This window comes from Patagioenas fasciata, chromosome 4 (genome assembly GCF_037038585.1).
Source record: "Patagioenas fasciata isolate bPatFas1 chromosome 4, bPatFas1.hap1, whole genome shotgun sequence".
Taxonomy (NCBI): Eukaryota; Metazoa; Chordata; class Aves; order Columbiformes; family Columbidae; genus Patagioenas; species Patagioenas fasciata.
This window is the reverse complement of record NC_092523.1, coordinates 24,839,179-24,851,351: the sequence shown is the minus strand read 5'-3', so window position 1 is coordinate 24,851,351 and position 12,173 is coordinate 24,839,179. Positions and strand designations below refer to the sequence as shown.

Sequence of the window (12,173 nt, the reverse complement as noted above, 5' to 3'; positions counted from 1 at the left end):
TCTAATTTCCACCCTCTGATAGAGTCCTGGTAACATTTTGATCCTGAGAGATACTCTGACCGAAGGGACGGAGAGGGTATCTGCAGTAACAAAACTACCTTCACCATCATTTGCTGTACCCTGAGAAACTCTGGACTTCTCTACCTCATGCTTTTTTTTTTTTTAGCTTTCTACTTTTTTTTCCCCCCTTCTCATCCATATATCTTACTTTACACTTATTTTTAAAAGAATCTCTCCTTTTTATCAAAAAAAAAAAGTATCTTTTGCAGCACAGCTATGAGTTCTGACCAGAAAAGCAATAACCAGTCAGCAGCTGAAAAATTTTACCGGCTCTTCGGACATCAGCTAAGACCCTCTATTCACAGAGTAAGAAAGACAAGCTACGTTTACAGTATTTGCTCTCCTTTATAGAAATACAGCAGCTTCCTCTACCTGTGCTTATGCTGGTTTGGCTTCAAGAAACATGGCATGACTTAGATGGCAAGCAAGTGGCAAATTTTCCTTTTAGAAATATGTTTCAATGTGAAGATAAGAGAAGAAGGGATGTTAAGATGAAATGCTCATTTAGTATGTAATGTTTGCACTTTATTTCATTATTGTCTGCCATTATTATTAACAGAAGATTTTAATTTTGATTTTTTTTGTCCTAAGACCTAAACAGGCTGAGGTCTCTTGGCCTGAAGTCTTGAACTGTGAGTGACTGTTCGTGATTTGTAGGGGAAAGGCCAAATTTAACACCTTTAGCTCTCTCATTTCACTTAGCCTCAAAGTTAGTGTAACACACCTGTTACCAAATTGCAGGCATTTAGTTCAGGACTGTGGAAACAAATGTTTTCTGCGATTCCTCCTTCCCCTCCATCTAATGCTTCAGTGTATGACTCACTTAAGCCTTAGAAACTGAAGATGGACAGACTCAACTTGGTTTGCCTGTCTCTTTCATGCAGCCAGGGACAACTGGATTGTTGCATGGTGCGTTAGTTGAAAATCTTTGAAAGCCTTAGGGTTTTAGGACAGTAACCCTTGAAATTTCTGTAATACAGTAACATCCCCTGTTGTGTGGGAAGCTTTAAGAACTCATATGGCTCGTCTGTTGGCTGGAGGACAGAGAAACCCTCTGATAGTCAGAGAGTGCAGCAGGAATCCTTCCTGTTGCTCAGGTGGGAGCACATACCTGTTGCCAGAGATTAATTCTTTCAGGAGTGGAAGGTTTTAGCAGTGGTTTACTTGCAGCTTCACAAAGAACTTGGAACGTGTGTGTCCTCTGGCAGTGTAGCTGATGCGATCATAAGGAGAAATATGTAGTTACAGGTTTCTGGTATATGTCCAAAATATTTGAGTGAATAATATTAGAAAGGGAGGCTTGTAATGAGCATGAGGAGCCATTAAAACTTGTACTTTGGAACCAGAAGCCCACATACTGGATGACTGGGTAGTGAGGTGGACTGTGAACTGACTGTAGGAAAGAAGCCGGAGAGTTGTGGTCAATGGGGCCGAGTCTCGTTGGAGGCCTGTATCTAGTGGAGTGCCACAAGGGTCGGTACTGGGACCAGTACTATTCAATATATTCATCAGTGACTTGGATGAGGGACTAGAATGCTCTGTCAGCAAGTTGACACCAAGCTGGGAGGAGTGGCTGACACGCCAGAAGGCTGTGCTGCCATTCAGCGAGACCTGGACAGGTGGAGAGTTGGCCGGGGAAAAATTTAGTGAAATATAACAAGGGCAAGTGTCGAGTCTTGCATCTGGGCAGGAACAACCCCAGGTTCCGGTATAAGTTGGGGAATGACCTATTAGAGAGCAGTGTAGGGGAAAGGGACCTGGGAGTCCTGGTGGACAGCAGGATGACCATGAGCCAGCACTGGGCTCTTGTGGGCAGGAAGGCCAATGGCATCCTGGGGTGTATTAGAAGTTAGTAGATCAAGAGGGGTTCTCCTTCCCCTCTACTCTGCCCTGGTGAGACCACATCTGGAATATTGTGTCCAGTTCTGGGCCCCTCAGTTCAAGAAGGAAAAGGAGCTGCTGGAGAGAGTCCAGCACAGGGCAATGAAGGTGATGAAGGGCGTGGAGCATCTCCTTTATGAGGAAAGGCTGAGGGAGCTGGGTCTCTTTAGGCTGGAGAAGAGGAGACTGAGGGGTGACCTCATTAATGTTTATAAATATATAAAGGGTGAGTATTATGAGGGTGGAGCCAGGCTCTTCTTGGTGACAATCAGTGGTAAGACAAGGGGTAATGGGTTCAAACTGGAACACAAGAGGCCCCCCTTAAATTTGAGAAGAAACTTCTTCTCAGTGAGGGTAACAGAGCACTGGAACAGGCTGCCCAGGGAGGTTGTGGAGTCTCCTTCTCTGGAGACATTAAAAACCTGCCTGGACACGTTCCTGTGTAGCCTCATCTAGGTTTTCCTGCTCCAGCAGGAATAATTGGACTAGATGATCTTTTGAGGTCCCTTCTAATCCTTTACAGTCTCTGATTCTGTGATACTATTAGATTTTTGTCCATGATATGTGGCAGATAATTGACAAAACAGCTATATGTACAATTAATTAATACAACTAGGTTTTCTGATTCCACAGGAATGAATTTCTCAAGTGATACGTATCAGAGTATTCTGATATGTATGTATTCTGAACACTTTCTATAGTAAGAGTTTTAGTCCACAAAGAAATTTTTCCTGTATGTGGGGCTATGTGTACTCTCACAGCTCATGTCAGCCGCTCTATCTGGACATTTTGAAAAGTAGCTGCCCTTTTCTGTGCACCCTGGTGATGTGAGTCTGGTTCTGCTCTGAAGTCTCTTACTGCTAGTGCACTCCAGTTATCAGAAAAAGGGAGTGTGTAAATATACTCTGATATCAGATACTGTATCAGAGCAGGTTCCTGGCATTGGACTAGTCATCTTGGTGACTAGCAGGAATGCTATTTTTACATACATAATAATATCAACAAACAAGATTGGTAATATGGAGGTTAAACACCCTCCAAAACCTAGAAAATGTGCAAAATGAAGTGAAATGGTAAATGTTTTTAAGTAGTGTGTGGTATAAAGGAAACTGAACTGGAAGAGACTGGAAGTCCTAACACAATGTGAGTTGCCCTGTTGAGACCTCAGCTATTCTTTAGCTTTAGAAATGTTACAAAGCATCACCACTGAAGTTCAGCTGCAGAGGGTTAGGGCAGGGAAAGGCACTCAAGGGAAAGAATGGGACTCCGTGGGAGGTGAGGCATTCTGTTGAGGGCAAGGTTCAACACCTCTCTGAAACCCATGCTTTTACTCAGGGCTTCAGTTTGGCTGTTTTTTCTTTCAGGAACTTTTACCAAGATTGACTATAATGCTCATTTGTAGTCACTGTTTGGTCAAGAGGAAGCAGTATTGATAAACCAATAAAAGAGAAAATTCTGTATTCTGCAAGGTGGCTCTGGTTTACCAGTTTGGTTTCCACAGCTTTGGTCCTTGTGTCTGTTTATGCCCAAGCAAAACAAGCTTGGGCATAAATGCAACACCAGCTTTGCTCACTTCGACTTGCGGTGGCATTTAGCCACTGTTTCACCCACTTGATGCTCAGGATTAAGTTTTGACAATGAGAGTTGCAGATGAAGATAAGGGCCTCAATATGACAAAACACTGGCTTTGCAACCTTTAATAGTTGTATTAACTTTTCATGGGTGCTTGAATGAGTACATCTGCTCTCTGGCAATGCTTTAACTTGGTGTTCATGCATGTAAGTTCCTTTCCGCAGTTCCAGTTGGAGAGATTCTTCACACCACTGGGCCTGGTGCTAGTCCTGAGTAACTTCTGATACCCAACCAAGTGTAGGTGTGGTTCCTCTCTGGGTAAGTAATCGCAACATACAGGCAGAACTGTGAAATGTACCTTGAGGAAAGACTGTTTCTGCAGAGAAGTGCTCATTGATAGAATCAGCTGCAAAAAACCTCAGCACTATAAACTTCAGAAATGGAACAAGGTGTGTGCCTGAGTGTACACATGGTGACTATAGAAAACATGGTGTTTTGCTGGTACATTTCAGGATTCATGAACAGAAATACACTGCTTTTTAGTTTTTGCCTGTTGTCCAAAATGATTTAATCAGTAAACTGAAACCTGCCCCAAATGAACCTTTGCTGAATTGGTTAGTAAATATAACATTACGCAATGTTCCTAATGATTTATCAGAGGTATTCAAGAGTATTAGTTTTATTTTAACTAGTTACAAATTGGTCTTTATGGCAAAGTGTTTATTTGACAATATTTTAAAGTCTCATAAAGAAGCGTGGTAAGGAAATTCAGCATACTACAACTAAAGGTGTAGATATAATATTTTGCTTTTTACAGCTGTGTGTGCACTGGAGTAAATTCTAATGAAAGCTAAGTGTGTGTTTGATTTTGTCCATGCAGCAAAGCTTTTTGAGGGATCATATTGGAAGTAAAACTGCCACTGGTTTGCATAATTTTGATATTATTGTTCTGTCAACAAGTGCCTTAGTCTGTTCATTTTCATGGATTAACGCCCAGCAACGGAAACCTCTCCTTTAACTTGACAAGACAGTATCAGCTGACAAGCAGACTCTTGCTGCCTATTGAGAAACATTCCTGATCTGTGGTCTTGTCTTGGGTCACAGATGTCTCAGAGTTTTCTGTAATGCTTTGCTACACAAAGGAAAGTAGAATGGTTTGAGTTCAGTTTCAGTTCAAACTATCTTACTCATCAACCTCAACATGAAAACCAGACATTTTCTTTCAGCAAAGGGTGAAATTCTTTACAAAATTGAAAAGGTTGTGAAAGAAAAGTTTCAAAGGATTTCAGTGCAAACTTGAAATACAACTAGCACTGCTATCTAGAATAAGTTTTCAAGCTTCTCAGTTTCTTTAACTGAATCCCTTCCTGCCTTCAACTCTCTTCCAAGGCACTGTTTTGTTTTGGGGGATAGAGTGAGCTCTAGACTGAGTCCAGAAGGGGCCCGGGTGCCCCCCATCCCCCTGGTTTGCTCATACCTGGAGAATTAATTACGTACTTGTTGAGGGTTTTGATTGCGGGGTGACAATAAAACCGTGGCAGATGTATTGCTAACCCCTCCCTTCCCTCCTCCTTCCCCTTCCAGCCCCTCCCTCTCCCCTACTTCTCACTAAGGACAGGCGATTGGGAGGGAAAGAAGGACAGAGAGAAGAGAGTTGGAAAAATTAAAGATGTTTTACTAATGCTACTAATAAGAATAGAGAAAATAATACAAAATATACGAAAGTGGTCTTGAAAGTCTCAGCAACTGCAGAGCCGGCACCCGAAGTCCTGGATTGGACTCTGCAGCCAACCGGAGCTGGATTCAGTCTCTCACTAGGCCTCAGTTCGTAGGGACGACCAGCAAGGTCCTCTCCTAATGTCAGCCATAAGCAAAAAGGGAAAAAGGGACAAGATCCTTGTGATCTCCCACTTTTATATGAAGTATTCATGTGAATGGAATGTTATACACAGTTGGTCAGTTTCTTGGTCACCTGTTTCTTGTTGCTCCTCTCCGAGATGTCCATCCGTGCTTATCAATAACTTTGCATTCCATTGCTAGGTTTACCAAAACATGTGTCTGGTTCTCCAGGAAAATGCAGCTAATATGAAGGCTTTAACTGACAGGCAAATTCACTAAAAGAGAAACCTGTTTTTTAACAAAACCAGGACAATACTTCATGATTTTAATCTTAAAATTCATTAAGATTCAATAAACCTTCATTCAGTTATTCATCCGAGCTTCTTTCTTGCTTACTAATTAATCTTACTGGAGCGTACTGTATTAGTTTGGAGGTCTATGGTGGTGAGGTTTTTGGTTTTGGTTATTTACATCTGTCTTTTCCATGCACTCACTCTCCATTGATTTGCTCACTAGGCTCATGCCTCTGTTCACAATGCTAATTGAATGTCTGTTTTATTGGATTCCTCCATCCCCAGGTTGCCCTGTATTGCTGTATTCTTCATGGCTTCTTTACAGCTTTCATATAATCAAAAATGTTCTCTATAGTTCATTTTTTAATAATATTTTGAAGGAAGCTACAATGTGGGGTAACCCTGATAACCATCCGAGGCATCTCTGGTTTAAAGGTGACTGACCTGTAGAGGTTTGGAAGTGTGCCAGTTTGCCCCTGTTACCAGCTCCTGAGATCTAAGCTTTCACCATCTGTCAATGTGCTGCATGACTTACTCCACTTGCTGAGGAAAATAACTCAGTGGGGTAGAGCTCTGCAAGAGGTTTTGATATGAAGGGAAGTTGACAGTGAGGGTGCTGCTTCCTCTTTTCTGTGTGTGCAAAAGAGGAGATGCAGTTGATGGCTTTCTAGAACATCTGTGTAAGCGTTAGAAGCAGACATGAAATTAGATATGCAGAATCATTTAAACAGTCTTGCCTTGGTGAATATTCTGTACCGCAGATAGGTTGATTTCGTCCTAAAACACACAGTTATGTAGATATCAGAGAAGTAAATTGATTTCAGGTCTGGACTGTTAAAAGTTTCCTTTTATTGTGCTTTTAATAGCTGCGGTGTAGGGAAGTTTCATTAATGCTTAGAATTCTGTAGCTTATAGTAGAAAACCTTGTTCTTTCTACTTTGTGAAGCAGTAAGTATTAAGGGGTTAGCAGCTCATGTGAGATTTCCCAGCTTGGAGATTACATATGTTTGAAATTCTGTTTTGAGGATGTTAACCAAGTATGCAGAGGACTTTTGCTGGTTCTTCACTCAGAGATGAATTCCACGGACAAAAGGTAGGTTATATTTGCTCCATTATTTACATTTTTTCTTTTTGTTATGTGTATTTCGGAATCCATTAAATCTCAGGTACTGGTGTTTCTTCATTTTTGGAAGATATTCTTGCATTTTGAAATTTCAGTGAAAATGCTCATCTGTATGTGGAATTTCAACAAAGAAGAAAAACATGTTTTGTTCAATTTTTATTCTCAGCCGACTCTAATTTAATACCTTCATTAAAAAGTTCATAAAAGAGTGTTGGAGTCATAACTGTTAATCCTTAATATTGCTTTGCTAGACATATCTGCTTTATTCTTTGACTGTGGTACTCTTCAGTGCTATCCAGTGTGGATCATCCCTTGTCACAGTGCATATAGCATAGCATGCACAGTAAATTCATAGAGTGATTGAATGGTTTAGGCTGAAAGGGACCTTAGAGATCATCTAGTTCCAACCCCCTACCATGGGCAGGGACACCTTCCACCAGATGCTTGACAACAGAAGAGTAATGCCCAGGTCACGGTTTTTCATGATAGGACTAATGCCTTTCCAAACCTATGTAGGCTATTGATAGACATGGCCAGATATTAGTTCTGCTGGTCCATTTTCCATATCCACAAAATCTTTCCCTCCCTGGGTTGATCCTTAGAACTGGATTCATTGTCCCTCACGGTTTCTCGAGATGTTCCTTGTCAAGTTGCAGCCATGGAGTAATTTGGAAAATGTAGGAGATTTCTTAGGGCACCTAGGAAATCCTGGAGTCTTTGGAAGCGCCAGGTGTTTTCTCTCAGATTTTGGGTACCACTGCTTCATACACAGTGTCCGCTCATGCTGTGGTTTTCCTGTCTGTAAGCTTTTGGCCAGACTGGCATTACAATATTCCTGAGACAGTACAATGCCTCCTCAAGATTTTTGGCTTACTGGTAAAATGGACCCGTGTGTCTTTGCACTATAGCAAAGACAAAGCTGATCAGCTTCTCTGATCCACTGACCCTGAGCAGGTGCGTGGCCATGCCCTAGTGTTTGGGGTGTGAAGAGGAATATCCTTGGGCGCTTCTGAAAGAACTTGCTTTTGCACCGGTTCCTGTGAGGGTCCATGGGGCTATTGGAGGTCTGTTCCCAAATGAGTGTGGACATGGGGTGTATGGAAAAAGCAGATCAGAGGCTTGCTGTATTCTCCTTTACTCCTAGATGCATTGATGCCAATTCATACCAGTTTTGTATTTTTTGAGGTTGTTGAGAAATTTGTATTGCTTAACATCTCTTTTTTTTTTTTTACATACCACTGACTGTATTCCTCTCATTATGAAGGAATTAATTTCCATTTAACTGAGAAAATAAATAACTGGAATTAAAGAATGGGGCAGGGAGGTGGGGAGAGAGGAGGATTGATAAGAATTTAGAACAAGAGCATGTAAAAATGAAATTTTTATTACATAAATTTTGTGTTGAATTTCATTTTAGCAATAAAAAGCAAACTCAACAGTTCAACAATTTCAGCAAATTCCATGTATTTTCTTTTCATAGGGCTGGACTCATCACTGAGACATACCGAACAGAAAACAAAGATATGCTTATAAAAGATAAACCTGGAAATCATAATGAGACCCCTTACAAATATCTATGTCTTTGCTAGTGCCTTTATATTCATGCTTTGGAATAATATCCAGCCAGCTGTGGAAAATGAATTTATTGCAAATTATTCAAGCAGTTGGCTAACTAATGTTCCAAAAAACATTCCAGTCCATACTCATATATTAGATTTATCACATAATAGGATCTCTGGACTTAGTATCTCAGAGTTTATTTCTCTTTCTGACCTTCAGGTATTAAATCTTTCTTGTAATCTAATTATGGAGCTTGACCTTAGTGTCTTCATTTATAATGAAGATTTAGAATACTTAGATTTATCTCATAATAAAATTTTGAAACTTTACTGTCAAACTCTTGCAAATCTTAGACATCTAGATATGTCTTTCAATAAGTATACTGCCCTGCCCATCTGTCAGGAATTCAGGAACATGTTTCGTTTGGAGTACCTAGGATTAAGTGCCATGGTGATACGAAGGTCAGACTTCAAGTATCTCACACATCTACAGCTGCACACTGTCTTCCTAACCTTAGAAGACTTTTCTCTATATGAGCCTCAGAGTCTGACAGCCTTGAATACAAGGACCCTTCACGTTGTTTTTGCGGCAAACCAGGACTTCAGTTTTCCCCTCTTGTATGATGGAATGAGCACTTCAGAAAACTTAAAAATAGTTAACTTAAGATATACCTCAAGCTACAAATATTTCCCTTCTCCTCCTTTAACGCTTCTGAAGAAAATCAAGACAACAGTTCTTATGCTAGACACTGTGGACTTACAATGGCCCATCATTTTGCAAATTTTCCTGCTCATTTGGTATTCGCCTGTGGAGCATTTGACTGTGACAAATTTGACTTTTCGGGGACCACTGGAGGGGCTGGCTAAATACGATTTTCTGCCTTTATTAAACTCTCTGGAACAATTAATCACTTTGGATGGCTCCATGAAAGCACTAACTTTGGAGCATGTTCATAATAAGGTTTATTATTTCAGCCAGGAAATTCTATACAGACAGTTTTCAGAGATGAAAATTGCTAATTTGACAATATATGATGCATATATGCCACACATGCTCTGCCCCAATAGAACAAGCTCATTTCAGTATGTAAATTTTTCTCATAATGCCCTGACGGATGAATTGTTCCAGAATTGTGGCACTCTGACAGATCTGAAATTACTTATTTTGCAGAGGAATAAATTTGAGAGCCTTGCCAAGGTAAGCTTCATGACCAGCCGTATGAAATCACTGAGATATCTGGACATGAGCAGCAACTTGCTGCGTCACGATGCAGCTGATGTGCGATGCCAATGGGCTGAGTCTCTGTCAGAGCTGGACCTGTCCTCAAATCAGTTGACAGATGCCGTGTTTGAGTGCTTGCCAGTCAACATCAAAACCCTCAACCTCCAAAGCAATCAGATCGCCAGCATCCCCAAGGGGGTGGCTGAGCTGAAATCCTTGGCAGAGCTGAACCTGGCATCGAACAGGCTGGCTGACCTGCCGGGGTGCAGCGGCTTTAGTTCTCTGGAGTTCCTGAACATAGAGATGAATTTGATCCTCACCCCATCTGCCGACTTCTTCCAGAGCTGCCCCAGGGTGCGGGAGCTACAAGCCGGGCACAACCCGTTCAAGTGTTCCTGTGAACTGCGGGACTTTTTGCGTCTGGAGAGGCGGTCTGGGGGGAAGCTGGCTGGCTGGCCGGCGGCGTACCTGTGCGAGTACCCGTCAGGCTTGCGAGGAACGCAGCTGAAGGATTTCCACCTGAGCGAACTGGCTTGTAACACGGCGCTCCTGCTGGTGACGGCTCTGCTGCTGACGCTGGTGCTGGTGGCTGTTGTGGCCTTTCTGTGCGTCTACCTGGACGTGCCGTGGTACGTGCGGATGACGTGGCAGTGGACGCAGACGAAGCGCAGAGCTTGGCACAGCCGCCCCGAAGGGCAGGAGACCGTTCTGCAGTTCCATGCGTTCATTTCCTACAGCGAGCGCGATGCGTTGTGGGTGAAGAACGAGCTGATCCCGAACCTGGAGAAGGGGGAGGACTGTGTACACCTGTGTCAGCACGAGAGAAACTTTATCCCTGGCAAGAGCATTGTGGAGAACATCATCACCTGCATTGAGAAGAGCTACAAGTCGATCTTTGTGTTGTCTCCCAACTTTGTGCAGAGCGAGTGGTGTCACTATGAGCTGTACTTTGCCCACCACAAATTATTCAGTGAGAATTCCAACAGCTTAATCCTCATTTTGCTGGAGCCGATCCCTCCGTACATCATCCCTGCCAGGTATCACAAGCTGAAGGCTCTCATGGCAAAGCGAACGTACCTGGAGTGGCCAAAGGAGAGGAGCAAGCGTGCCCTTTTCTGGGCAAACCTGAGGGCAGCTATTAGCATTAACCTGCCAACATCCTTTGAAGCAAATGAGGAGGAGAATGATGTTACTTCTACTAGTAGTATTAGTCAGTATGTGAACAACTGACTTGACTTTCTTACATTAAATTGTGTTAATAATTTTTAATTTTTTTTACAGTATTCCCAGCTTGTAGCAAAATGTAGTTGTGAAACATATGGAAATTGCTATTGCTTATTCTAGTTGTAAAAGTACTCAGAAGTCTTCTGTAGTTGCCTATCATCAACAAAGAAAAGGAGAGAGAAATTTTCATAGCAATTGCACTTATTTTTGTAGACTTGCATTGCATTTGTTTTGGACTTTTCCTATTGAAAGCCAAAAATAGTGGTTGGTTCAGTGTCATCAGAACTGTCAAGGCATGCATTTGAACTGTGTTCTGACATGGGTATTGTGGGGTTAATGTGGTAGGGATCTGCTTCCTTGGGTTTAACTGATAATATAAAGAAGAAAACTCTTGTTTAAGTCCCTTCCTGTACCTTAGCACAGTAGATGTCAAGCGTACACTATTCCTACACCTTCAGCCTGTTTCCTCATCCTGGAAAGTTTTCCCTTCATCACAGACAGAGACTTTCCTGGGTAAGAGCTAAAAGCTGGAGCCGTTAAACCCTGGTTAATATTCTCTTTACTTTGCTGTACTAAACATGCCCACTTGCCTAGATTTACCTACCAAGTCGTGATTGCATAGAATTTGCTGTTCCTTTACTTCAAAATAATAGTTAATATCTGAACTTATGAAACTTCTATAGAATTATAATACTACTGCTTTCTGCTATGATCTTGGCAAGCTTGTTTTCCCTGTTTTGTAAAACACAGAAGCTCGATGTTTGGAGTTGAATTGCTTTTTATCTCCAGACTTCCACTGAACTCTGTTACCTTGCTCTTTTAATCAGCAGGTGCTGAGGGTCATCATGCAGGTGAAAAAGGAGTAATTTCCATTGGGAAATAACTCCTCTGCTAAAAAGAAACTGATTAAACTAATGGCATTTGTTGATAAGAGACATCTAATCATTTGCTGTGCTTGGATTTAATTTGACAATCTAATAAACCTCTCATTTTTTTATCTGTAACTAAATTTTCTGGTGTCATTTCACTGGTGATGAGGAGCTGTGTAATTATACTTACAGCTTAATGGAAATGCAAAGCCCTCTGGCTACCACCATGAGCAGCACATGAGGTGAGCAAGCCAGCAAGAAGATGTGATGCTTGACGCTTCTGGAGGTGGCTGATGGAGCAGTTGCCAGGTGTGTGTGGTAGCAGCAGATGAAGCTGTGGATGGAAAGCTATGGGAGAGCTTCCCGGTGTCCAGAGGTGCTGAGACGCCACTGTGCACCCACCTGGGATCTCACATTAACTGAGTTTTGCAGTAGGATGCTACATGCCTGGCTCTCAATGTAGAGCTTTGTAAAGGAGGGCTGAAAATCTCTATTCAGTCTTAATTTCAGGTGTTGGGAAGTTGGCTACTG

The 12,173-nt window shown here is 41.9% G+C and overlaps 1 protein-coding gene across 1 annotated transcript; it reads left to right on the top strand.

Moving 5' to 3' along the window:
* The first annotated feature begins 6,215 nt into the window (after nt 1-6,215).
* Nucleotides 6,216-11,727, top strand: LOC136101078 (toll-like receptor 1). The gene is made up of 2 exons (XM_065836871.2): nt 6,216-6,738; nt 8,249-11,727. The coding sequence occupies exon 2, from the start codon at nt 8,323-8,325 to the stop codon at nt 10,777-10,779; it is 2,457 nt and encodes an 818-aa protein (XP_065692943.1). The 5' UTR covers nt 6,216-6,738; nt 8,249-8,322; the 3' UTR covers nt 10,780-11,727.
* Nucleotides 11,728-12,173: the final 446 nt, after the last annotated feature.

Bases quoted from the DNA above. Each gene is read 5' to 3' on its own strand.
- LOC136101078 (XM_065836871.2), top strand. From the start codon at position 8,323: ATGAGACCCCTTACAAATATCTATGTCTTTGCTAGTGCCTTTATATTC.